The 25029-nt window shown below is 52.4% G+C and overlaps 1 protein-coding gene across 7 annotated transcripts in view; it reads right to left on the reverse strand.

Annotated features, from left to right (window-relative positions):
- ARRB1 (arrestin beta 1) overlaps positions 1–25029 on the reverse strand; it is a 78527-nt gene that overhangs the window by 35797 nt on the left and 17701 nt on the right. For 2 of the 7 annotated variants that reach the window (XM_086340862.1, XM_086340860.1), the window contains exon 1: positions 10664–10793. The exons of 2 other annotated variants lie outside the window; for them this stretch is intronic. In XM_086340862.1, the coding sequence (XP_086196988.1) occupies positions 10664–10740 (77 nt within the window). In that variant the 5' untranslated portion in view covers positions 10741–10793. Of the gene's footprint in view, positions 1–1272; positions 1332–5386; positions 5605–10663; positions 10794–25029 lie in introns of those variants that run through there. 3 more of the 7 variants (XM_086340865.1, XM_086340866.1, XM_086340863.1) reach the window with 3 other exon arrangements.

Genomic DNA, 25029 nt, shown 5'->3' on the forward strand with positions numbered 1-25029 from the left:
GAGAAACCAGGTGCCAGTCACTGCTCTAAGTGTGTCTTAAACATGAACTCACTTGTTTTTCCGACAACATTTAAGAAGGTATGATTATAGTTCCAATTTCTCAGATGAGGAAATTGAGACACAGAGAGTCTAAGTCATTTACCCAAGGTCACAGAGCTAGTAAGGGGCACAGCTAGATACTGAAACCCAGGCAGTCTCACTCCAGAGATGACACTTTTCACCACTCACAATACTACGCTATAGATGGGATTGTGTGGTTCTGTCTGGGGGACCAGGAAAGGCTTCAAGGAAGGCAGTATATCAATGAGGGGGATCTTCAAGAACACACACAGGTATGGAAGAGGTGACGGCACTGCTCGTGGAGGCCTGGGGAGGGCAACTGAATCCACTCAGTGTTTGGGAGATAGTGGGCAATCTGAAGTATGTCCCTAGTGCCTAGGAAGAGTACCAGGGAGGAGTACAGGCCTGAGAAGGGTCCACTCACCACCCTGCTAGTCACAGAGCATCTCCTATCCCCAGGCTCTGGGCAAGGTGTGCAGGGTCTCAAATGCCAGACTAAGGAACTCAGACCATATCCAGAAACCAATAAGAGCCATAGACACTTAGTGGGGAAGAGAATGGCTGGGGCTGTCTCTTGGATGCAGAGATGCCATAACCCCACCCCTTTCCCCATCCCTGCCCCTGATGGCAGTCATGGTCAGCTGGGCAGGGTGGGGACCTGCAAGGGGGCGTTCGCCCTCAGGTACACCTGCCCTACATTCTGACCCACTTTCCTGGGTGTGAGAACAGCCATCAGGGAGCAAGGAGGTGTGAGGAGCAGGTGGCTGTGGCAGCAAAGAGGTTTCTAGGGCCCTTATCACACTCTCCCTGGTAGTGGGGTTATTTGTGTACAGGCTGCTCTGCTCTTCCAGGACTGAACAGCCCTCCCTGTGTCGGAACACTGCCTTCCTGTTTACCCACCATTAGCGCACCTGCTTCTCAGGACAGCCCAGGAGAGGGGCAGGAGGCAGGAACATAGGAAAGGTCACCCGTTTCACAGATTTGGGGAGCGTGCAGCCCGCTTTATTTCCCAGATGGAGACACTGAAGCCCAAGAGAGAGAAGAATCTTGCCCCTGGGCCAGGAAACTAAGGCCCAGAGAGACTGGTGTGCCCAGAGTCGCAGACCAGGAGGAGAGCCCCAGGCTGCTGCTTCTCTGGGTACAGGCCCGAGGGGTGAGGGGCAGTGGATGGGGGTCTGGCCAAGTCGAGCTCCAGGACTTCAGACTACTCACAGGCTCCGAGGCACATAGCTATTGCTCCAGCCTCCTGCCCACATTCATGTGTCCACTCCTCTAGCCATGATCCGTATTTGTGAATACTTTCAGGAGCTGCAGAGGGAGGGAGGAGAAAAGCCACCAGGTGGCCACGGAGGTAGGGGGGGAGTTTCTTAAAGAAGCCTGGCCCATTTTCTAGTAACCCATAAAACCAGAGGTCCGAAAATCAAAGGCTAATAAAAATTTCACCAAGCAGGCCAACAGCTGAACCCCAGAGAGCCCACAGACCACACTTGAATGCTGTCCAGCCTTCTCGGGGGTCGAGAGGCAGGAAGGGAAGGGTGCTGGCAGAGGAAACAGTGCGGACGCTGAAGCAAGCAGACCCCGCCTGGGTCCTGCGCGACCTTGACTTTCGCTTCCTCTCTGAAGCATGCTTTCAGTTGTCTGGAAAATGGGGTTGATGTCTACCCCACAGGTGAAGGCGTATACAAAGCCTTGGGACCTAGTAGGGAATGATAAAGGGAAGGACGTCATTGGTACGGTGATGACTATTGTTATTATCACTCTGCCTTCCCTCCAGAGCCCAGTGGAGAGTTCTTGCCCAGATGTCCCTTAGGTGGGACAGGATGGTTATGTTACCTCCATTGGAGAGAGAGAAGATTTTTCAGTTGGCTGTCTCCCTCCCTGTCTTGGATAGAAAACAGCAGTTTATGATATTCTTTTTCTAGTTTAGACCCTCACGTTCCGGAAATCTCCAGGGACACACCCTGCTATTCCCTCTCTCTGCAACAGCCTTTCCACCGGTTCCCCCACTGCAGTCCCTCCCATCCTTCCTCCCAAATACCACCTCATCCAAGAAGCCTTCCCTGACTGCTTCAGCTTAAAGTGGCCTTGCCCTGACCCCTTCCTCCTTCCCTCTTGCCACCCATCTTGGCTACTCCCCTCCTTGCTTTTTGATTCCTTTTGTTTCTCCAATCTCTGAGCCTGACACTGTTCTTACCTCCAGGAGATACGGGCCCCTGTGTCCTGTCTCCAGAGCACCTACACTCTGGAGCAGGGGGAGAGACAGAGAGATCCTCCACCAAGAAACAAAACCCTCTGTTAGAAGCACAGCAGGCAAGTGGGATGATTCAGTGTATGGTGTGCCCAGCTCGGCTCCAGGCACACAACCACCGTCCTATACACACTCACACACACACACACACACACACACACACACACGTCTCTCTTCCCCTCCTCCACTCTGTCTGTGTCCCCTCAGCACCCACACGAGCCTGCACATCTCCGCTCCCCAGTGGACGGCATGGAGCTGAAATACTGACAAACTCTGGAGAGCAGGAACCCCTTTCTCCATCATCTTCCTTGGTATATAATTGGTGCTGAGTAAATATTTTGAATGAATGAATAAACAAATAAACAAAAGCCGACCGCTGAGCTTGAAGATGGGTAAAAGCAGTACCTGAGCCAAGAGGCAAATTAGAGGTGGACAGCCCGGCCACCAGAATGAGACATGGGTGTGTGCAACCTTAACAGGAGCACCTTACATGCAGGGCGGCCCCAGACATGCAGCAGCCATGATTTTCCCTGTGAGAAGACTTTATCTAAAATTTTATTTGCTTGATGCTTTTGGGGGGACAGAGTTGTTTGTTTGTTTGTTTTTCCAATTTGAACATATAAACTTTTGGGGAAGAGCATATTATATTAAAACTAAATATTAATTCAGAAGTATTACTTTCCTCACCATTCTCACATTTCATAGAACATCAGAACAGTTCAGCACAGTGGTAGGTCTCCAACGCTTCATCAACCACTCTGGGTACCAGTCAGGAGCTGAGAGCCCTCCGCAGTCAGAGAGCCCTCTGTCCAGACTGGCAGCTACAGCTTAGGGTAGCGGCTCTTTCCAGAGAAAGAACTGTGGAGAGAAAAACCTAGGCCTTCTATTTAGCCAGACACAGTGGTCATGATGTGCTGAAACTGGCTGGTACAGGCTCATTCAGAGCCAACTGTCACACTTGTAGGAATTCTGTGATCTAGTTGTTAAACATTGCCAATGGCTGTCTACTGGGGTTTATATAACTGTCCACTGGGTTAAATTTGCTCCCCCCAGGGGACATCTGGCTGTGTCTGGAGACATCTGGATGGTCACGACTTGGGGGAGGGCTGCTACTGGTGTCTAGCGGGTGGAGGTTAGGGATGCTGTGCGTGCAATGAAGCCCAGCCCCCTCCCTGCCCCCAACAAAGAACCTCAAGGCCAAATGTTAACTGTGCTGATGGTGAGACAGCCTGAACCAAGATGACAATTAAATAAACTATATTAAAAACAGAGGGGGAGGCTTCCCTGGTGGTCCAGCGGTTAAGAATCCGCCTGCCAATGCAGGGGACACGGGTTCCATCCCTGGTCTGGGAAGATCCCACATGCCACGGGGCAACTAAGCCCAGGTGCCACAGCTTCTGAGCCTGTGCTCTAGGGCCCAGGAGCTGCAACTACCGAAGCCCAGGAGCCTAGAGCCTGTACTTGGCAACGAGAGAAGCCACCACAACAAAGAGGAGCCCCTGCTCGCCGTAACTAGAGAAAGCACTTGCCCAGCAACAAAGACCCAGTGCAGTCATAAATAACAAATAAATATGAAAAATATTTAAAAATCAAAGGGAAGACACACTCAAAACTTATCACTTACTATTATTTTACTGAATTTTACTATAAAGATGGAGTCCCACTGTGCATCTCTTCCCAACTCCATGTTCAATGACATCACATTAGTAGGGTGATGTCCTTGGTGGGAGAATTGACAAACATAGGAACTGGCAAACGCTATATCCCCACCTCACCCCCTTTTTCTGGACGGCCAGTTGTTACCAGTGCACCGCTGGGGGCGACCTGAGTAGAGAAGGGAAATCCACAAGTCTGGTGGATGCTTCTGAGCTTTCAGCCCAAGCAGATGACTCAGCACCAGCCTCCCATATGCACTGCGGAACAAGGATCTGAATGTGGCCATATGGACAAACTCTACACACCTCACACACACACAAACACACACCATGCACACTATACCCACCACACACCCAAAGACACATATACCCCACACACATCTACAGACAACACACCTATGTAAAACACACCACGTTATGTACACACGCCATGCACACCTGCACCACACCCCATGTATGCTTCACACCTCATACCACATACATATCCCACACACTTATATACACCACACACACCAATACTAAGCACACTCCACATGCACACCAGCATCACCCGCCCCACATACACATCATCTACAACTCTCGCAACATAAACCACATACACACCACACAAATACACAAGTGCTCCCATGGCAGCCCTCTAGCCAGCAGAGGAGTAACTGAATCATGAGAATGAGAGAAGGCCAAGCTGGAACTTTCATGGCAATCCAGCGGTAAAGACTCCACACTTCCACTGTAGAGGGCATGGGTTCGATCCCTGGTCAGGAAACAAAGATCCCGCATACCTCACCGTGAGGCCAAAAAGAAAAGAGGATGCCAATCTGACTGACCACCTTCTTTGATGTCTAGCACCTCTGCAGTAATTACTGCCTCCTCATCCGAAGGCCCGTCTTTCCCACAGACCCCCACACCCAGCCTGCCAAAGCAAAGGTCTTGACACCTGCCATGAACACCACGCAGTGACCCCATCCCAGGCCCGTTTCTCTTGGCCACTGGAGCCCTGGCTGAGTGATGGCCCATCCCTGCCCTGTGCCCAGCTCTCTGCTGTAGCCTCCAGGGCCTGACCTCCGCCCCCTCCCAGGACCCATGACAAGCAGTTCCCTTGGTGACTCTACCCACCCGGCCACTTTAGCTGCCACCGGATGCTGGTAAGCCAAACCTCCGTCTCCAGCCAGAACTTCTCTGACCCCAAAGCCACTAGCCTTGGGACATGTGTACTCCGATGTCCCCAGACTCCTCACACAAGTCCCAAACAGACTTCCTGTCTGCCCACACCTGTTCCTCACCTACACTGTCTCCGCCCACCCCAGAGGTCAGCACACAGGAAGTGCTCAAGGTGAATCCCAGAGATAAAGGAATGCACTATGTAAATCCTATAAAGAGAGGACAAAACAAACTTCCTCATGAGGCAGATAGGAAGTCTTACCCCATTTTACAGATGAGAGCCCTGAGTCTCGGTGGAATTAAGGGACCAGCCCAGGAGCAGAAGCCGAGGCAGGTGGGGGGCCGTGTGGGGAGGAGGGAGGCCGTGGAAGACCCAGCGCGGGGGGCTGCAGGCGGGAGCAGCAGGCCGGAGCAGGCCCGGCAGGATCCAGGATTGGCTCTCCCAAGCCCCGAGTGAGTGGGTTAGTTACAAAGAAAAGGAAAAGGCGTTCCTGATACGCGTCCTGTTTCCTCTTCTCTGGGCTTCTCGGGTCTTGGAGGGCGGATGTCTCTGGGCTCAGAGCACTCGGCCTGCCCACAGACAGGCAGAAGGTGAGGGTCTCCCAGGCCCTTCCCACCACAGCAGTTTAGCCTGCAGGCAGACAGGGGCTCCCGAGTGACCCTTGAGTTTTGCTTTCCAGCCTGGAGGAGGCTCCCCCTTTTACCCCCAGTGACTACTCTTCACAGCCAGCCACCTCCTTCCATCAGACTGCCACATGGGAAGCCTCTTCCGTGTCACCTTTACTTGCTAGGGGAGCCCCTCTAAAGCACCCCCTTCTTCCCTGCCCCACGGCAGCCTAGCCCAGTATTCTGCCCAGCTCTCTCTGTGGCTATTGCCTGTAGACCAGGGCTCCCCATGAATCAGGCCAGGAAGACAGGGAGCAAAGGCAGAAGCTGTCAAATGGGGCTTCTTGAGTGAGAGAACAAGATGAGCCTCTCCCATCAGAGAGACAAGAGGCCTTCCTGAGGACAGAGGTCGAATCTCCTCTATCAGATAAGAATTCCCCAGGGAAAGAAAGTGGCCACGACTCCTCCATCAGATAGGAGGCCCCTGCAGAAGAAGTTAATGCTTCCACCCTCAGACAAGGGGCTGCCAGAAGGCAAGAGGGCTATGTCCCTTCTGTAAGATAAGAAGACCCAGGAAACAGAAGCCACATTCACCTCCCCGCTCACCACCCCCCTGCCCTCCATCAGACTGGTGCCTCTCCTGAATAAGACCATGCCTCCTCCATCTGACTATGAACCCCAGAGGGCAGAGAACGCCCTGTCTGCTGCCTCCTCAGCAGTTTCCAAAACAGACTTCACTTCAGTCTGAGACACAGAGGAGGATGTCCCCCTAGGGCAGAACTGGGGGAAGTCTCGCCCACATCTTCTCTTGCACAAGACCCCATGCCAACTTCCCATTCCTGCCCATGACTGAAAGGAAACCGTTCTGCCATCCTTAAGACAGCCGTGTGTCTGGGCAAAGACCAACATCTGTCTGTTTCAGTCAGGAATGTTGACTTCTTGAGAGATGGTGATGGAGCCGACTGGGAGAGCCTTGACAAGAGCTTGCCCAAGACAGGCCGTGCCCCCAGATCCAGGTGGAAGTGACCAGATGTGTGGGCTGGATGGATCTATGCTCCTGACTCTGCCACAAAACGGGCAAATCTTTTCCCTATGTGGCCACTAACACTCCCCATCCATCTCCAAACTCTGTCGGCACCCACTGCTGGCTAAGTGGCAGGAGGCGACAGGGAGGAGAGATGGCAGGGCCGGGCCCCGCCTTGAGGATATCACTGCCCTTCCCCAGGGGCCGCCCCTGAGCCTAGCGCAAGCTGCCTCTGTGATCATCTTCCCTACACGTGCCAGCTCCAGGGAGCTGCTATTAGTTAGCATTGATCCACAAAGTGCTTTGCCGACACTTTTTATGAGCTCAGCCTCACCCGGAGCCCTGGGGACTAGGAGCAAGAGGCGGAAACCGAGGAGGCAGCCCAAGTCCCTGGGCAGAGCCAGGAGCAGCTGAGCCCCAAGATCAAGACCCAGACAAGCCCAGGACCAGCCAGTACTTAGTGAATGTTAGCTGAAGGGTATTGGCTGAAAAGCAACCTGACTGGATTCAGTAACTGTATCTGGGTATATTTTCTTGTAAAGAAATAGTAATAATTATTTTCAATATAACCTATTGTTATTGTTATTTAGTTGCTAAGTCGTGGCCAACTTAGCAACTAAGTAACTTCTGCAATCCCATGATTTCCCAGGCAATACTGGAGTGGATTGCCATTTCCCTCCCCAGGGGGTCTTCCCCAACCAGGGATCAAACCCATGTCTCCTGCATTACAGGCAGCTTTTTTTTACCACTGACCCACCTGGTCAGGTACTATTCTAAATACTATATTTAACTCATTTAATCCTCACAAGCACCCTGTAAGGTAGATACTCTCATTCCCCACTTTATATATGATGAAACACAGAGAAATTAAATTACTTTCTCAAAGTCACAGAGCAGAAATAAGAAATATAAGCAGTTCAAGCCATCTACTTGATATATGAGGAAGTAAAAATATAGTAACAACACTTCTGGGTTTTAAAAGAATTAGATACTGTTGAAAGGTACAATTTATCCTAATTGTGCTCCAAACCAAATACTTTCATTATTGGTCATCCTGAGGTATAGTTCCTATGTAAGAGGTTCTCTGAAATAGCTGTATTACAGATGTAAAATGTGCACCTGTCAACTCAAAATCATGAAGAAGTTAACCTTCTTTTGAAACTTTTAACTGAGTAGTTTTATTAAACTTGAGAAAACAAACCCCCAAAACCACAATATCAATATTTTAAGATTTATCATGTATTTATTTGTCATATGCTAAGTATTTGATCTATTCCTCCTGTTTAATCTTGAGGACAACTCAAGTAGGGAAAAAGCATTATTCCTTCTAGGGGGGCTTTACCAAGCCTCCAGGCTGAGGGCACTAGCTCATACACCTCCTGTGTGGGTGTGATCCAGTGGGAGTTTGCCGCCCAGGATGGGAGCTGCTCTAGGGCAGGGACTGTGCACAAACAAGGGGTAACATAAAGGAGCTGTGGGCTGGGGTGAGGCAGGCCTGCTGCCTCATCAACCTGTGCTTCAGCCATCTAGAGTGTTCAGCGAGGCCCTGGCACACAGTTAGAGCTCTGTCAGTGGTGATGATACTTACCATCATCACTATCCCCCACAAGAAACAGACTCGCTGGGAGGCCCTGGACGGGTCCCTGATGGACAGGGTTCAGCTGGATCACTGGCTCTCAGTGAGGGTCACGTTACCTCGTATGGGTCCGGGCAGCAGAGAGGAGGTGATGGGTATGAAGAGTTTCTGGGAGGCCAGAGTGCTGGGCAGAGACCAAAGCCTGGTATTGCTGAGCATTTTTAAGAAATGCATTTCCATGACTTCCAAGAACACACAGGCTTGCAGACGAGGTGAGCACAGTGAGGCCAGCCAAGAGCAGCTGCCCTCGGTGAGACAGCGAGCAGGGAGGGGCATTCTGGGGCACCTCTGAGCCTCTCCCCTTGGTAAGCCCCCTTCCACCTGCTCCTCACATGTCTTTGGGGGTAAGGGTGGGGTGCAAGAAACCTGCTGGGAAGATCAGTGCTAGGCCTTAGCCACCAACCTGTCTGGAGCGACAACTCAGTACCAGCTCCACCTTCCCCAACCTGGAGACTCTAGTCATCTTTCCTCAAACCCCAGGAAGACCACACAAATATTGAAGAAAATGGAAGAGAGTAATTGGGAACAGGGTCCAGATCTCTACCCTGGCACTTCACGGCTCCTCACCTCACCTATCCTCACCTAGGTAAGACCACCCCCAGGGTGTGGAGGGGAATGAATGAGCTGATGTCTGCCTATGCCTGGAACATAATCCAAGTTCACTACATGGTAGGACTAGGGCACTGAGAGGCCCAGGATGAACAAGACTGCCCAGGGCTCTGGAGAGATGGGGGAAGACAGAGAGGAGGTGGAGGCACCTTTAACCACCATGCCGCATCTCCCAACATTTATCCAGCCCTCTCTATGTATCTGGTGGGCCTGAGGCACTGGGATATGAGCCTGCTGGGGATCCTGGAGTGGTGAGTGAAAGTTGCTCAGTAGTGTCCAACTCTTTGTGAGCCCATGGACTATACAGTCCATGGAATTCTCCAGGCCAGAATACTGGAATGGGTAGTCTTCCCCTTCTCCATGGGATCTTCCCAACTCAGGGATCAAACCCAGGTCTCCCACATTGCAAGCAGATTCTTTACCAGCTGGGCCACAAGGGAAGCCCAAGAATGCTGGAGTGGGTAGCCTACTCCTTCTCCAGCAGATCTTCCCCACCCAGGAATCGAACTGGGGTCTCCTGCATTGCAGGTGGACTCTTTACCAACTGACCTATGAGGGAAGCCCAGAGTGTGGTAGGTGAGCTTATGGAATATACTCCCTAGGGCCTAAATAGCCTCTCCCCCTCCCTTGGCTCAGATTTCACTCTCTTCCAGAAATGTCATGGCCAACATGGCCCTTTGGTATCCGGTTACGTATAGGAGGTCCTGGGCAGCAGGCATGAGTATGTACATCACAGAAAGTGAAGGGCTCTTATACATAGATGAATGGCCACCTGCTTTGAGCAGAGTCCCTGAATCTGACTGAGGCCCTCATGGGAATCTGCTCGATTCTAAGGACTGGACTGCCACATGGGGACTTTGCCAAGGCCAGACTCCAGGAGATCAGCTCCCCAGCGCCTTCACCATCCTGCCTCTGCTCTACCACAGCCACTGTGGCCTTGAGAACTGGAGGGGCCGGGGGTGAACGCACTGCCCGCAAACAGTGGGGGAGGCCCACTGTGAACAACCATCCTTGCATAAGGCACCCACAGAGGGTTAAAGAGAGGGTAACTCGGGGGAGAGAGCAGCTTTGTTCTTCCCAGGTGGACAGGGGGCTGCTGAGAGAGTTACAAAGAGCAGGTGACACCTGAGCCAGGACTTGAAGGATGATTAAGAATTTGCCAGGTTGTCAAGGTGCAGAAGAGAGAACGTCAGTGATGTGCGTATGCACGGAATCACACGTCCTTATATAGCAGAGTGTACATTTCAAAATCACTATCTCACTTGAGTCTCTCAAATCCCCGAATGGTGTTATTACCCCCCGACACACACACACACCCACACATGCAAATAAGAAAAGAGAAGTGCAGTGAAGGCAGATGAAGGTGACCAATTTCTGGGCAGAGGGAAGGGGCGGGGATGTATGCTGGCTGAAATGGCCCTCTTCTCAGGAAGGGGACGGTATTCCTCTCTCACTTGTAGTTCCCGCTGGCCTGTGACACCCCCCTCCCATCGCCAGCATACATACACACTCCCCCGGACCCCAGGGCCTCTCAGAAGGGGCAGCTGGCACACACACACGGAGCAGCACCGAGGAGGCTGAGGAAAGGCTGACAGTTCTCCGAGGCTCAGCCAGGAGGCCCGGCCTCACCCTCTCCCACTCCCCCTGAGCGCTGACAACCTCACCTCTCCCTCTGTAGATCTCCTCTGCCCTTCTCTCCAAGCAGCTGCCGCCAGCCTCTCCCTCCCCTCCCTCCACCCATCGCCCTCCCCAGGGAGCAGTGAGCTCAGCCTTTCCCATCAGCCATCCCTGGGAATGATGGGAAATGCTCAGCGGGCCAGGAACTGAAAGGAGGCCTGCCTCCGAGAGGGAGGGGAGAAGGGAGGCTTTTCCGAGAGCTGTCCGGGGGGCATCCTCAATTCTGCTGCTTCCTATGCATCCTGGGCTAAGGGTGCAGTCTGCCTGACCATAAAACATGCTCGAGAGAAGGCGGGATCCAACTGTTACAATTGGCCTCTTTTTTCAGCTGGGGACTCAGAGGCCCAGAGAGAGGACTGAAGAAAATGTGTCTAGGGACTGACTGCCATGTCCCCGGTACCGTTTGATCCTTTCACAGTTCTCGTCTCATTTAATCCTCATAGCTACCCTGCAAGGAATGTGTGACAGGCTGAATCACGGCCCCCTGAGATGCTCACATCTCAATCCCTGGCGCTGCGAAGCTGTTACCTTACATGGTAAAAGAAACTCTGCAGACATGATGTTAGTTAAGGATCTGGAGATGGGGAGATAACCCTGCTTTATCTGGGTGGACCCAGTGTAATCACAAAGGTCCTTGTAAGCAGGAGGCAGGAGGGTCAGAGGGAGAAAAGGCAAGGTGAGGATGATCGAAGCAATGAGAGAAACTGGAAGATGCTGTGCTAATGGCTTTAAGATGGAGGATGGGGCCAGAAGCCAAGAAATGCAGGCAGCTTCCAGAAGCTAGAAAAGGCAAAAGAATGGATGCTCCCCTGGAACCTCCAGAAAGAATGCAGCCCTGCCAATCTGTGATAGGACTCTGACATCCAGAACTATAAGAGGATAAATGTATGTTGTATTAGGCCACTAAATTTATGGTAATTTGTTACAGGAGCAAAAGAAGACTAACAAAATAGGTAACCTCATTCCCATTTTGCAGATGAGGAAACTGAGGCTCAGAGAAGGCACATAATGTTCTCAGGTTCTGCATGCTCCCCTCCATACCACACTGGCTTACTGGGCATCTCCATGAGCTCTTAAGGCTGGGAGCCCCCTGGCCAGGGCACCAAAGCTAGGGGAGAGTCTGAGGAGGAGGCGGAGGTCTGTCGCTTGTACGGTGAAGACCAAGGACAGAGTAGGGATCTGGGGAAGGTAAAGCCCTGCCTGAAAGGGGCTACATTGTGACTGGGGGCTTCTGGGGCCAGTGGCTGAGTCCTACCCTGCCCCAAACTGGGAAGCAGGCAGGCATGTGACACAGAGGAAGGGCCCTGGCTATAAAGCTGGGCTTGGGGAGCTGAGTGTCTTCAGCATTAACAGAGATGAGATGAAATCCCCCTATTATCTCTCTTTGATCTTGATAAAATCCTTGGGAGAAGGTTCCATATCCTTCTTCCTACATTACTGGTGTGAAAAAGGAGGTCCTAGGGTTTCGTGACTGGCCCAAGTTCTCACAGCGGCTAAGAGTAGAATCTGGGTATTCATAACGTCCCATATAACAAAAAGCATCAAACCGTGATGAGTGGCTTTGAATGCTGCGTGCCTGACATTGTGTTAACTATCATTGGCATTTTTCTCAGTCATGCCAGACACAGACTTGATCAAGTCCTTTCTCCGCCTCAAACCCCTTAACTGCTCCCCACAAGCCCCTCACAATCTGGCCCCTGCTCAGCCCTCCAACCCTTACTCCACCACACTCCCTCGCACCCCATATTTTGCAGTCACACTGTCGGTCAGTTCTCCGGAGCCATCAGACCTTTTCCCCTTCCCACAGGGCTTGGCACCCCTGCCCCCTCTGCTCCAGGCCCCTTGTGGTGGAGAAACCACGGGTCCTGGCCATTCCTGCTCCTCCATGTGGGTAAGAGAGAGAGAGCAGGGCCAGGGGTCAGGATGACAGGCCTGGGAGGCTGGAGCTTAGAGGGCATGGGTAAGTCGGTATTATTCTACACAGTAAAAAAACAGTAGCCTGAAGTGTGTGGCAGATGTCCCCCCTGGGGACAGGCCCTCCCAGAGACACAGACCATAGGCCACTGCAGCTGAAGGGGCCTCTAAGAATGGCGGGTCCTGTCCTTCAGGGCACAGAAAAGTCTGGACTTGACCCCAGTTTCACAGTGTGTCACTACGGGAGTAGGAGGCAAAGCTTTGGGGTCTGCCACTCACTAGCTGGGTGACCCTGGCCAAGGAGGGAGTCGTTCTGGTCCTCCCTTCTGAAACGGGAATGGCAGTGCCTTTCTCCCTGAATGCATGGGACGCGCCTGGTGCCGTGAAGACGGCGATAAATGAAAGTTGTGTTCACTACTGAGAGAGCGGGACCTGAATTCAGGGTGCCCATAGGGGAGCTCACTCCCTCTCTGTGACACAGCTGGGGGGTTTAATTTAACCTGGGAGAGCACTGGAGAGGTGGGCACTCAGCTGTCTCCAAAGCCACTGCTTCTGGGCCCCCAGTGGTGGTCAGTCCTTGATCATCTCCAGAAGAGGGCTTGTCAGCCTCATCTGTCTTACAGTTTAAGAAAGGACTCGCCCAAGTGAGCTAGCTTAGGCTACAGGGGCTCCTAATTAAAAACCTGGGCTCCCCTGTGGTCCAGTAGTTGGGACTCCACATTGCCAATGCAGGGGGCATGCATTCAATTCCTGGTCAAGGAACTAGCATCCTACATGCCATGCAGCTGCGTCGAAAGATTAAAAAGCAAAACAAACACCAAAACCAGGGATCCCACTTGCACACCAGCAGAGGGAAACAGGAATCAACTCTGTACCGAGCACTTCCTGCCAGTGGTGCTGTGGTGAGGCTTGTGTGTGCTCATCTCACTAGACCATCACCACAGCCCACCCAGAGGGGATTAGGAGGCCCATCTACTGAAGAGGAAGCAGAGGTTTCCAAAGGGAGAAGAACTTGGCCTGTGGCACCAGCCGGCAGAGCCACGTTCCTACTCTGCTCCAGGAGGCCTCTGGGCAAGGGTCCGTTTCTACTGCAAATTATTGCTGTTCTAGGGCCTTTGTGAAGGGAAGGGACCCAGACTGGGAGATGCGGCCCCACAGCAGCCTCCTGCTCCACCTGCGGCCTCTGTGGCCCATGCCCTCCCTCCAGCCCTCTCATCTCACCTCAGCTTCCCCAGAGACCTGTGGTTAAAAACTGTGAAAATACCACAACACTGTCCAGCCCCACACCAAGTTCACATCCAATCCAGCTCAGATTTTTGCTCATCTAACACTTCCTCAGCTTCCCAGGTGCTGTTAGTGGTAAAGAACCTGCCTGCCAATGCAGGAGACATAAGAGACATGGGTTTGATCCCTGGATCAGGAAGATCCCCTGGAGGAGGGCATGGCAACCCACTCCAGCATTCTTGATTAGAGAATCCCACGGACGCAGGACCCTGGTGGGCCACAGTGCATGGGGTCCAAAGAGTCAGACACAGCTGAAGCGACTTAGCACACATGCGCACGGAAAGCCTTCAGGGACCCCCAACTAGGGCAGATCCCCCCACTTAGCACCCCCAGAGCACTCTCACAGTGTTCATCTCTTGCTGTCTGTGTCCCTGCTCCAGACCGGAAGCCCCATTAAGCCAAAGACAGTGTATGGCATCTCCAGAGGTGCGGGCCACGTGGCCTCTGGAAGCTACCCCATACTGGCCTGGGCCAGGCCTCATGCCAACAGCTGAACCCACGCGTCACATTTAATCCTCACCATCACTCTAGGCAATGGAGATTATCACTCCCCTGTACAGACGAGGACAGTGAGGCTCAAGGAGGAAGTGACTTCCCCGAGGACACCCAGCTAAACTGGAACATGCTGGGACCAGTTTAATAATCTGTGGTCCAAGTGCAAAATGAAAACGCAGGGCCCCTTGTTCAGATTTCAAGACAGAGACAGAAGAGCATTAAACCAATCAGAGGTCCTCCTGAGTTCAGGCCCCTGAGTGAAGGCACAGGTTACACGCCCCTGAAGCTGGCCCCTCGGGCACCCATGTGCTCTGACTCCAGGCCCAAAGCCAGGCTCCTCCCACTGAAAGGCCCTTGGGCATCAGACAGTGGTTCTCCCACTCGAACATACATCAGAATCACCTGGGAAGCTTGTTGAAAACCAGCTTGCTGAGCTCCCCCACCAGCATTCCCATTCAGTAGGTGAGAGGTGGGCCTGGGAATCTGCATTTCTAACCACTGCCTTTCTAGAGGTGATGTTGCCAAAGCTGGTGCTGTGGCCTGAGCGCAAAACCACTACCCTAAGGAATGCATACGTAACTGGGGCGTTTTGAATCCAGGGCCTCCAGGAAGGAGAGGTTTCAGGTGAGTTATCAGGGCTGAGGGTGTCCAGTATCCTTCAAATCATTCTCAGGCCTCAGTCTAAAAGCCCGGCTCTGCTAAGAAGGAGAGAAGGATGGGGAGGACAGGGAGAAGCAAGGAGGAAAAAAGGAAAGCTTTCCACAGGTTACTTTGTTAATTGTTGTAACAATCTTGAGAGGTAGCATCTATTATCTTTATTGTAGAGGAAACCGCAGCATAAAGAAATCAACAATTTGCCCAGGGTCATAGCCAGGAAGTTACGGACACCATGACTAAACTTAGTTCTAGCTTACATGTTGTCACAAAGCCTGCTTCAATCAGCTGGCCCTGATGGGTTCTAATTTCATGACCAACTCGGCCCAGGGGAGCAGAGCCAGTAGCCTTGGGTTAGATTCATACAGTCCCAATCCGTGAATAACTCTGACAAGCCCTGACAACCCCCCAGGGCCCTCTACACATGGTGCCCTTCAAGGCCAGGCCTAAAGCACAGACCTGGGACCCAGCTGAAGGGGCCAACTTCTGATAGCATTTCAGCAGGTCAGGGTGCCCACTCCCAGACTGGAGGTTCCTCCCATATCCAGGCCCTTATCCGCAGCCTCCTCTCTGGTCACTTACTCACACTCTAAGCCCTAGATCACACACCACCTGTCCTAGGATTTGCACAGGCTGTGTTCCTTCTTCCTGGAATGCCCTGCCTGTGTGTCCAACTCCTATCCATCCTTCAAAACCCCAGGTCAGCTCTGCCTCCTCTGAGAAGTCCTCCCTAAGCACCATTATGCCACCTTCTGCTTCCCTAGCTGCTCTCCAACCATTCATTCTATAAATATTTACTGAGCATCTGCCCTGCTGCAGGCACAGTGCAACGTGCTGGCGAGGCAAAGGCCAGACCAAGCTCCATCAGGTCAGGGTACAGGTCTGCTTTACCCCATGAGCCTCTGCAAGGAGGGCAGACAGGGCAGGGGGTGGGTGAGCAGAGAGGGTTCTCCAGGGAGTGACGTTAGCTTAGCCAGAGATTTGAAAAGGTGAGGATATGAGAAGTAGTACAAACTCTACACTCCAGGCCCCTGCCAAGTTGTGGGGAGCAGCTCCCCAATGCCCTTGGCAAAGCCCACAAAACTACTACCAAATGAACATAAGACATGCCATGTACCTCTGTGCCAAGGGTCTGTGCTGGCTGTGGGTTCCCCAGGAAATCAAGGCCCAGAGGGGGAAGGGATGAACCCCAAACAGGAGGCAGCCCTGAGTGGGCCCCTCTGCCGCCTCCACCAGGAGGTGTGGGCTTTCAACAGTGGATGGAGGAGGAGGCAAGGGTGCCCTCCCTCTGATGTCCTTGCCCTGTGGACCCCTCCTCTGGGGGCGGAAGGTATTAAGGGCACACTCTGGAAAGCCACAGCCCACAGAAGCCCCAGGCAGGAGAGGGATGGCTGCGGCCTGCCCAGGGAGGGGAGAGGCTGGAGTGGAGCCAGGCTGGCAGAGGAAACATCTTGAGAGGCAGGAGGGAGGAAGGGAGGAGGAATGAGAAAGGAGGAAAGAGCCAGACATGCAAACACCTCCGCCTCCTCTTTCCAACCAAAACAGAATCCCCAGCAGACTGAGACCTGTGGGGAAGGAGACAAGAAACGAAGCTGTGGCCTCAGAGGGGCGGGTGGCTGGGAAGGCGCCCAGGGGCTGGAGCCTCTGGAAGTTCAGTAGCCCTGCCAGGCATGGGGTAGGGGCAGGGGAAGCCCCCTCCATCACCAGAGCCCACCCAGCTCTGTGCCACAGGAGCCGAGGCTCAGGGAGGAAGGGGATGGGGACTCGACCTGGTCACTCCTATTGCTCCTTCAAGGCCCACTCAGGTACCAACTTTTCCCAAAGCCCCTGGGCCCCACCCCTGGGCTGGGCTGGGCTCTAACCGCAGACAGAACACAAACTCAGAAAGTACTGTGCTGCGAAACTGATCTGATGGGGGAGTCCAGGCCCAGTCCTTAGAAAGCCCACAGCCTGGTGGGAAACCCAGGGAATTAATTCAAAGGAGGGAAAAGTCCCAGGCCGCGGGGCGGCTCTGGACTCCCAGACAACCAGGACCTGGCAAGCACCTGAGGCCAGTCCACAGAACCTAAGGGAGCTCTTTTCCTCTAATAGGACACACGGCTGGGATGGGAGTCAGGACGGAGGAAGAGGGAGGCATCATCTCTAACACACAGCCCCACGACGCGCGCGTACACACACACACACACACACACACACACACACGCTCAGTGCCAAGAGCTGAGGGGTTTCCAGGGACCCGGGCTCTGGGCCTTGGACAAATCAATCCCCTGATGTTTCCAGGTCTCTCCACTCCCTCACCTGTACCATGGGGGCTCCTGTCCCCCACCCCTTCCTCCCTGTGAAGGACAGACCTCCAAGTAGGTGAGAACTGAGGCCTCTGGTATGGCTTCAGCACTTGGGAGAGAACCTCACGCCCACCCCACCCCTGCTGGCACCCTCCTTCCTCGGGCCTCCACCCGTGGTACAGAGCCTGGGAGACAGAGGCTGCAGACAGAAGAGGAGGCGCCCTGGCGCCCAAGGGGGAGAGTGGCCCCAGAGCAGATCCACCTTCTGTCTGGGGGCCCTCCTCTCCTTCCTCTCTCTCTGCTGGAGGAAAGCCCCACCTCCCCACACATCCTCACCAGCATTGAGATGACCTTCGTCTGGGTTTCCCCTCATCTGACTGACTCTAAGCTGCTGGAATGCAGGGGTTTTCTTTCATTCCTGTTTTTTTAATTTTTGTTTTTTTTTTGTTTTTTTTTTTTGCCACACTGAACAGCACGTGGAGTCTCCGGTTCCTAACGAGTGATTAAACCAGAGCCCCCTGCATTGGAAGAAGGGGTCTTAACCACTGGGCCACCAGGGCAGTCCCTCATTCACTTTTTTACCACAGTGAACTAATCCGCCTCAGTTGAAACCTTCACTCACTAGAGGACATCAGTCAAACAACTCCCCCCTCCCTCAGCCTATTTCCTCTTCTAAGAAGAGGGAACAACAATAGGGCTTATCCCATAGGATTGTTCTGAGGAATAAGTGTGCTTAGTGCCTGCTGCCCAGTAATATATATTTTGTTGTTGTTGTTAAGTTGCTCATTCGTGTCTGACTCTTTTGCAATCCCATGGACTGTAGCCCACCAGGCTCCTCTGTCCCTGGGATTTCCCAGACAAGAATACTGGAATGGGTTGCCATTTCCTTCTCCAGGGGATCTTCCCCACCCAGGGATTGAACCAACCCACATCTCCTACACTACAGGTGAATTCTTTACCACTGAGCCACCAGGGAAGCCCTAATACATGTCAGCTCTCATTATTAATAATCGTAATCCACAAATATTCATCAGATGCCTGTTGTGTGTCAGATGCTACTGGCCACAGTGACTAGGGCAGATCCACGCAACGGCCCCCGCCTGTATGAAGTTTCCCTTTGGTGGGAAAGGCAGCGGGGCCTTGTGTTGCCCAACTCTGGGAGGGTGTATGGCACAGACCATAGTGCCTACGGCATCCCCTGTACGTGTGCAACACAACAGCCCTGCAAGAAAGACAGCAAAAGGGAGCCAATAGTACACAGTGACTCTCGGGCTACATGCTGTCAGGGGCAGGGCTCCACCAGTGTAGAATGCATGACCCATCAGCCTGAGAAAGTCAAGGCTTCCCCAGCAAGTGACAGGTGAGTTAGGAGCTGAAAAAGAAGCAGTGGTGTAATTCTGGAGGGGGCCAGGGTGGGATGCTGCACTGAACCAAAATGAAACAGAACCTTCAGTGGGAAGGCTCTGGGGGACGAAGGCGCTGAGGGAGACCGGTAGGTGAGGCCAGCAGGGGCAGGGCAGCAGGGTCCAGTCACCAGGTGGCCTGGTCAGGAGGTGGATTTCACTGTCACAGTGATCAGACGGCGGCAGGGTTTCAGTGAGGAACAGACACGAGGCAGCTGTACTTTAATGAGCTTGCTTCGGCCACTGGCTGGAGACTGGAGGGCAGAGAGGCCATAACACACACAGGGAGACTAGCGAAGGGGCGGAATTAATAAGGAGGCTGCCCCAGGTTCAGGTCCCGGATCTGCCATTTATTTGCTAGAAGAGAGATCACAACAGCATCTGCTTCCTTGGGTTGTTGTGAGGATTAAGTATTTTTAATATACCTTTTGGCTATGCAGTACATAAGATCTTAGTTCCATAACCAGGGATTGAACTGGAGTTCCCTGCCTTGGAAAGAGGCGTCTTAACCACTGGAACACCAAGAAGGTCCCTGTTGTGAGGATGACACAAGCGATTTCATGTGTGTAAAGAGCTTAGGACAATATAGGACAATACCTGGCTCATGGAGAGTGTGGTGCGCTTAGTTGATATTATTCATCCAGGTGAAAAATGAAGGTGGCCTAGATTAGAAAGGCAGCCATGAAAGAGAAAGAGTGGGACAAGGCCAGACGCCAGATCACCAGGTCTCGCTGGAAGCACCCAGCGGCCACAGCCCCACGCCAGCTGCAACCACAGGAGAGGCCCTGAGCTGGAACTGGCCAGCTGAACTCCCCCCATGTTCGTGACCCATGGAAACCGGGAGATAAAGAGATGAATGTTGTTGCTTGAGCTACTAAGTTATCGGGTGATTGGTTATGTAGCTAAAGATAAATGGAACACCTCATGTTGAGAGTTACCTAGAAGGAAACTCCTTTCCCCCAGAGGGAAGAAGGTGGCGCTTATGGGCAGGAAGGGAGGAGGTGGTGGCATGAGCCTGGGACCTCTGCAGCCTCCAGCATTCTGCCCTCCAGAAGCGGTCGGATGACTTTAAAGCTAATCATTCCGACATTATTTACATAGCAAAAAACCGGAAATAACGTAAATACCAAATAAGGGGATGGTTCAATAAACTGCTGAGCAGTCACATGAGGAACTCTTATGTGTCATTAGCAAACACGGATATTAGGATAAATTAATGACACGGGAAACGCTGAAGGAAAAAAGCAGTAATCCAAATGTCATACACAGCTTAAGCGCAACTGTGTCTGAACACAGGTACGTGCATGCACACGAGGACACATATACACATAATAGCAAGGATCGCAAAGACCAAAAAAAAACTGTTTCGTAAAGTTCTAAGTCACGAGATTATGGATGATTGCTATCTTCTTGTCCAAATGTGAAGCATTTTGTGTTTTTAAAATAATTACCGAACAATAAATGTCAGCTCTTTTAAATGACCCCTCAAAACTCTGGTCATTCCCGTCTCTAGGATGACAGCCTGGTGAGGCTGGTAAGGATTGTCACCTGCTTTGGTCATGCTGGTGTCCCAGTGTTAGAACAGTGCCAGGGACGTGGCAGGCACTCAGCCAGCATTTGCTGAATGAGGGAATGAATGAATGGCACATATCAGAGGCAAGGCATCCCGGTGAGTACAAAGCAGACTCTCTCATCGGCCCTCAGGCAGGAACCAGGTCCCACCCCACTCTGTCCCCAGGGTTCAGCACAGGGCCTGGCACAGAGCAAAGACGGATGAATGAGCGAAGGGCTGAATAAAATGAATGTTCTGGCAAAGAAACCCTCCCTGATCACAGTGTGCCGAGCTCTCCAGGGCCGGGAACCGTGTCTATGAGAATGAGATGCCTGTGTCTTTGAGAAATAAGGGGAATACGAATACATCGGGGCTTTCCAAGACCCAGAGAGCCTGGCTTGGCCTGACTCTGCCCCTGCCCTCCTCTCCTTGTTCAGCTGCCTGCTTGGTACCTCCTTCCACCACCAGGGGGGCAGTTCTGGAAGGCCCAATTCATGTTACTCAAGACATAGCTTTGTTTTTAAAAGGAAACTGAGACAGCAAGCTCCTTCCTGGAAGGACTTTTCTGCCCTTCTGCCCTGAGACAACCTCAGTGACAAGCATCTGGGAAGGGAAACCAACGGTGGAGACCAAGCTGGGATGGGGGGCGGAGGGCAGGTGGCTAGAGAGCGAGGGATGGGCGGGTGTGGATCCAGGTGTTGGAGGATGAGAAAGGGGAACAAGCACTCAGCAAGACTTTGCTGGGGGTGAATGGGAGTGCAAGTGGCCAGGTGACTCTGTGTGTGTGTGTGTGTGTGTGTGTTGGTTGTCCCAGTGAGGGGGTAAGGCATATGACCGTGCAGAGGTCAGTGGAAGGGGTGGAAGGAGGTACCAAGACTGTGCCATAGACTGGAGGTGCCATAGACTATGGATGGCAACAGAAGAGGTGCCCACAGGGTGGCAGCAAGAATCAGACGGTTTGAGTCTAGGAGAGCTGTGGTCAGACTCTGCCTGAGTGATTACTGGGGGGTGGGGAATACTGATGGGGGCTGGTCATACCCAAAAGCGGGTAGGAGCCCAGTCCGTGAAGGCTAGAGCTCAGGAAGGACCACCCCCACTCCCTGCCAACCCCTACTGCCCCAGATGCCAGCCCAAAAAAAGACTGTCTACTTTTTATAAATTAAATCTCAGCAGATGTGACACCTTAGACCCATCCCAAACACAGGCTGGTGAACTATGTGACTCAGAGGTCTGGAGGCCACAAGAGGCTGAGAGGAACCCAGGGCACGGCCAGCTTGCCCTCCTCCTTGACAGGTAGAGAAACTGAGGCCCTGGAAAGCCCTCCCTCCAAGTCCAAGGCGTGAGCCCCCAAACCCAGGGGGAGTTTTCAGGAGGAGACCTGTCTGATCCCAGGGGAGACAGTGCCTGCTCAGGCAGCTCCAGAGAAGCGGGAAGTGATAAACAATTTTCATTAACAGCTGAAGCTGCAGGCACGGCTGGACATGAGGGAGCTCCTCAGAGCTGACCCTGAGTCACGTTCACAGCTGTGTCCCCAGAATGCAGCCCGGGGGCCTGGCTCAGCAGGGGTGCTCAGTAAATGAACAAATAAATAAAAATGTGAATGAGCCATAATAAATGTAGCTAACACTTATGCAGATCTTACTTTGTGCCAAGCACTATTCTAAGCATTTCACAAATATTAACTAGTTTAATCCTCAAGAAAACTGTTAAGCTTTCCATCATAAAAGATTTCAGTTCAGTTCAGTGGCTCAGTCGTGTCCAACTCTTTGCGATCCCATGGACTGCAGCACACCAGGATTCCCTGTCCATCACCAACTCCCAAAGTTTGCTCAAACTCATGTCCATCAAGTCAGTGATGCCATCCAACCATCTCATCCTCTGTCGTCCCCTTCTCCTCCTGCCTTCAATCTTTCCCAGCATCAGGGTCTTTTCCAATGAGTCAGTTCCTCTCATCAAGTGGCCAAAGTATTGGAGCTTCAGCTTCAGCATCAGTCCTTCCAATGAATATTCAGGACTGATCATAAAAGATTTAGATTGCCATAATAAAAACTTAATGATTCCCATTTTCCAGATAGGGGAGACTGAAACAAAGAGGGGTTGAATAACCAGCCCAAGGACACATCTTAGCCCCCAACCATTCTTATTCTGGAACCCTTGGTCCTAATCAGGCTCCCAAAGTGCCACCCACTGGACACCTTTTCCCTGTCACAGCCCCTCCCTCTACCCATCCTTTCTCCAGCAGCCTCACCCCCGAACACCCGTATCTCATCTCCAGGGCCTCCTCCTCACAATGCTGCTTTTATTATTAGCAATTAAAACAATAATTTATTGAGGTGAAATTCACATAACAAAATTTACCAGCTTGAAGTCAACAATTAGCAGTATTTACTGCAGTCACAACGCTGTGCAGAACTACCACCTCTACTCCAGATCCAAAACATTTCCATCCCTCCACACTAAAACTCATCACTCCCAAGTGGTTTCTTCTCCCAGCCGCCCCTCCTCCCAGGCCCCAGCAACCAGCCCCGGCTTTCTGGGTCTATGGACGAATCCATTCTGGACATTTCATATAAATGAAATCACACGGTATGTGACCTTTGTGTCTGGCTTCTTTCACGTGACACAGTGTTTCTAAGGTTCATGTTGCAGCATGCATCAGTACTTCATTCCTTTTCTTGACTGAATGATGCTCCATGCTATAAACAGACCTCAATTTGTTTACCCACGCATACACTGATGAACGTTAGGGCCACTGGTTTCCACTTTTTGTCCACTGTGAATAGTCACTTGCTGCCTTTTGATCCTCACCACAGCCCTGAGGGTGAGGACTATCATCTCACCTCGGTTCCCAGAAGGTCCATTCCTGGGAGAGACAGTGCCATGGACTGAAGCCCCCTGCCTCCCAGACCACAGTGTCCTTCCTACGTGTCCCATCAGCCGGTCACTTCTCCCCCAGGTCACATGTTTCCTGGGCATCAGTTACCACACGCCAGGCTCTGGGCCAGGATCGGGCAACACGCAGTGGATGGCTCAGCCTGGGCCCCAGTCTCCAGCGTGACCTGAAGCCAAGGGGTTCCAGGATCCAGGCACACCATATCCAGAACAGGTACCTTTTCCTCCCTGGTCTCAGCTCTCCTCTCTGCAAAGACAGAAGACGGCCCCCAGCGGAAGGCTCCAGAGAGCTGCATGGTGGGGCTGTGGAGGGGAGCAGGAACTGCTGGGCTGGAAGAGGGGCCTTTAGAAAACACAGTACTCACAGTCCCTCCGTGGGGCAGGGCCGGGGGATCAGGAGAGCAAGGAAGGTTTCCCCTGCCAATCAGCCATTTCCCTCTCAGACATAAAAGAGGGACCCTGCTATTCCTGGAGATAAACCTTTTCTGAGGTTTCTCAGCCCAAAGGCAGGGGGCCAAGGTTCTGGGATTCCACATTCCAGGTTGGGATAAGGAGGCTGACCTTAGAGCCTACTTACATTGGAGCCATCTCTTGGCATAAGATGAGGCGGTTATGACCACTAGAGACTCAGAGAGGCCGCCCCCTTCCTAGCCCTCCAAGAAACCTCCTTCAGCCAAAGCTGGTCTGTTAATGGACATCCTGAGGGAGTTTCCAGCATTCACTGGGGACTAACAGTCTCAGCCCAGTCACTAAGAGTCACCACCGCCTCCTCACGCCCCCTTCACGTGCGACAGGGGCCGACACATACACGATGAATGAATGACCAATGATCAGATGAATGTTCACTCCCTTAGTGAGTTCCCACTGTTTGTCCTCTCGTCTCTAGTCTATTGCTCTTCACAGCTGCTGTGGGAACCCTCAGATCCTGCCCCTCCTGCACGCTGTGTGTCCTTGGTCAAATCCCTTAATTTACATGAGCCTCAATTTCTTCCATATTTCTTCATCTGCAAACAGGGACTCTACTTGTGGGGTACTGAGGAAGATTAAAAGAGAAGGCAGAGGCCCAGCACCTGAAAGGCTAAGATGGGGGCCCAGGAAAAGTTGTTGAAGGAAAGCTGTTTCTCTTTGGCCCCACCCCCTACCCCATCCCAGCCGTCCCAACCCTAATCCTCTAACCGTTCTGTGCTCCTGAGTCTGAAGAAGGAGCCTAGCCCCTGGGCTGGCCCCTGGCTGGATGTAAATGTTTATGCCAAGCCCAGCCTCCCAGGGACAAGTTATTTGCTCGGCTCGTAATTAATTGCAGAAGGCCCAGTTGGGTAATAAACTCTGCTGGGGAAACATAAACAGTTTGCACAGAATTCCAAATCCATTGTGAGACCAGTGCAGAGGGTCTGCGAGGAATGGAATGTTCTCCCCAGTCACCTCCCAGACAGAGGCGGTAAGATCACTGAAGGTCAGAAATGCGAGGACCCTTGGAGATCATTTTAAAAATAGGAGCTGATGTGATGGAGTCCTTACCTTGCTCCAGGCCCAGCTGATCACTTGATTATCTGGGACCACCATTATGCCCACATTAGAGATGAGGAAATTGAATCTGAAAGAAGCAGGAAGACTTGCCCCAGCTGGAAAGGGGTTGGGCTGGGAGGGATACCAAGCCTGAGCTCAGAGAAGGGAAAGAAAAGGACAGCCAACAAAAGCGTATGCGTGTCCCCTGTGCCAGGCATGGGACCTGGGGACACAGCTCCTGTGGCCCTTGCATTCCAGTGGAGAGAGATGGATCTTAAAGGCTGACCAAAGACTGATTTGATTACATGAGTGCTAAGTGCTTGGAAGAAAAGAAAACAAAGCGGCCAGCGCAGAGGATTCCAGCAAGT

The sequence above is a fragment of the Bos grunniens genome, chromosome 15 (genome assembly GCF_055505025.1).
Source record: "Bos grunniens cultivar Pamir isolate PY7600 chromosome 15, Bosgru_T2T1.0, whole genome shotgun sequence".
NCBI classification, from domain to species: domain Eukaryota; kingdom Metazoa; phylum Chordata; class Mammalia; order Artiodactyla; family Bovidae; genus Bos; species Bos grunniens.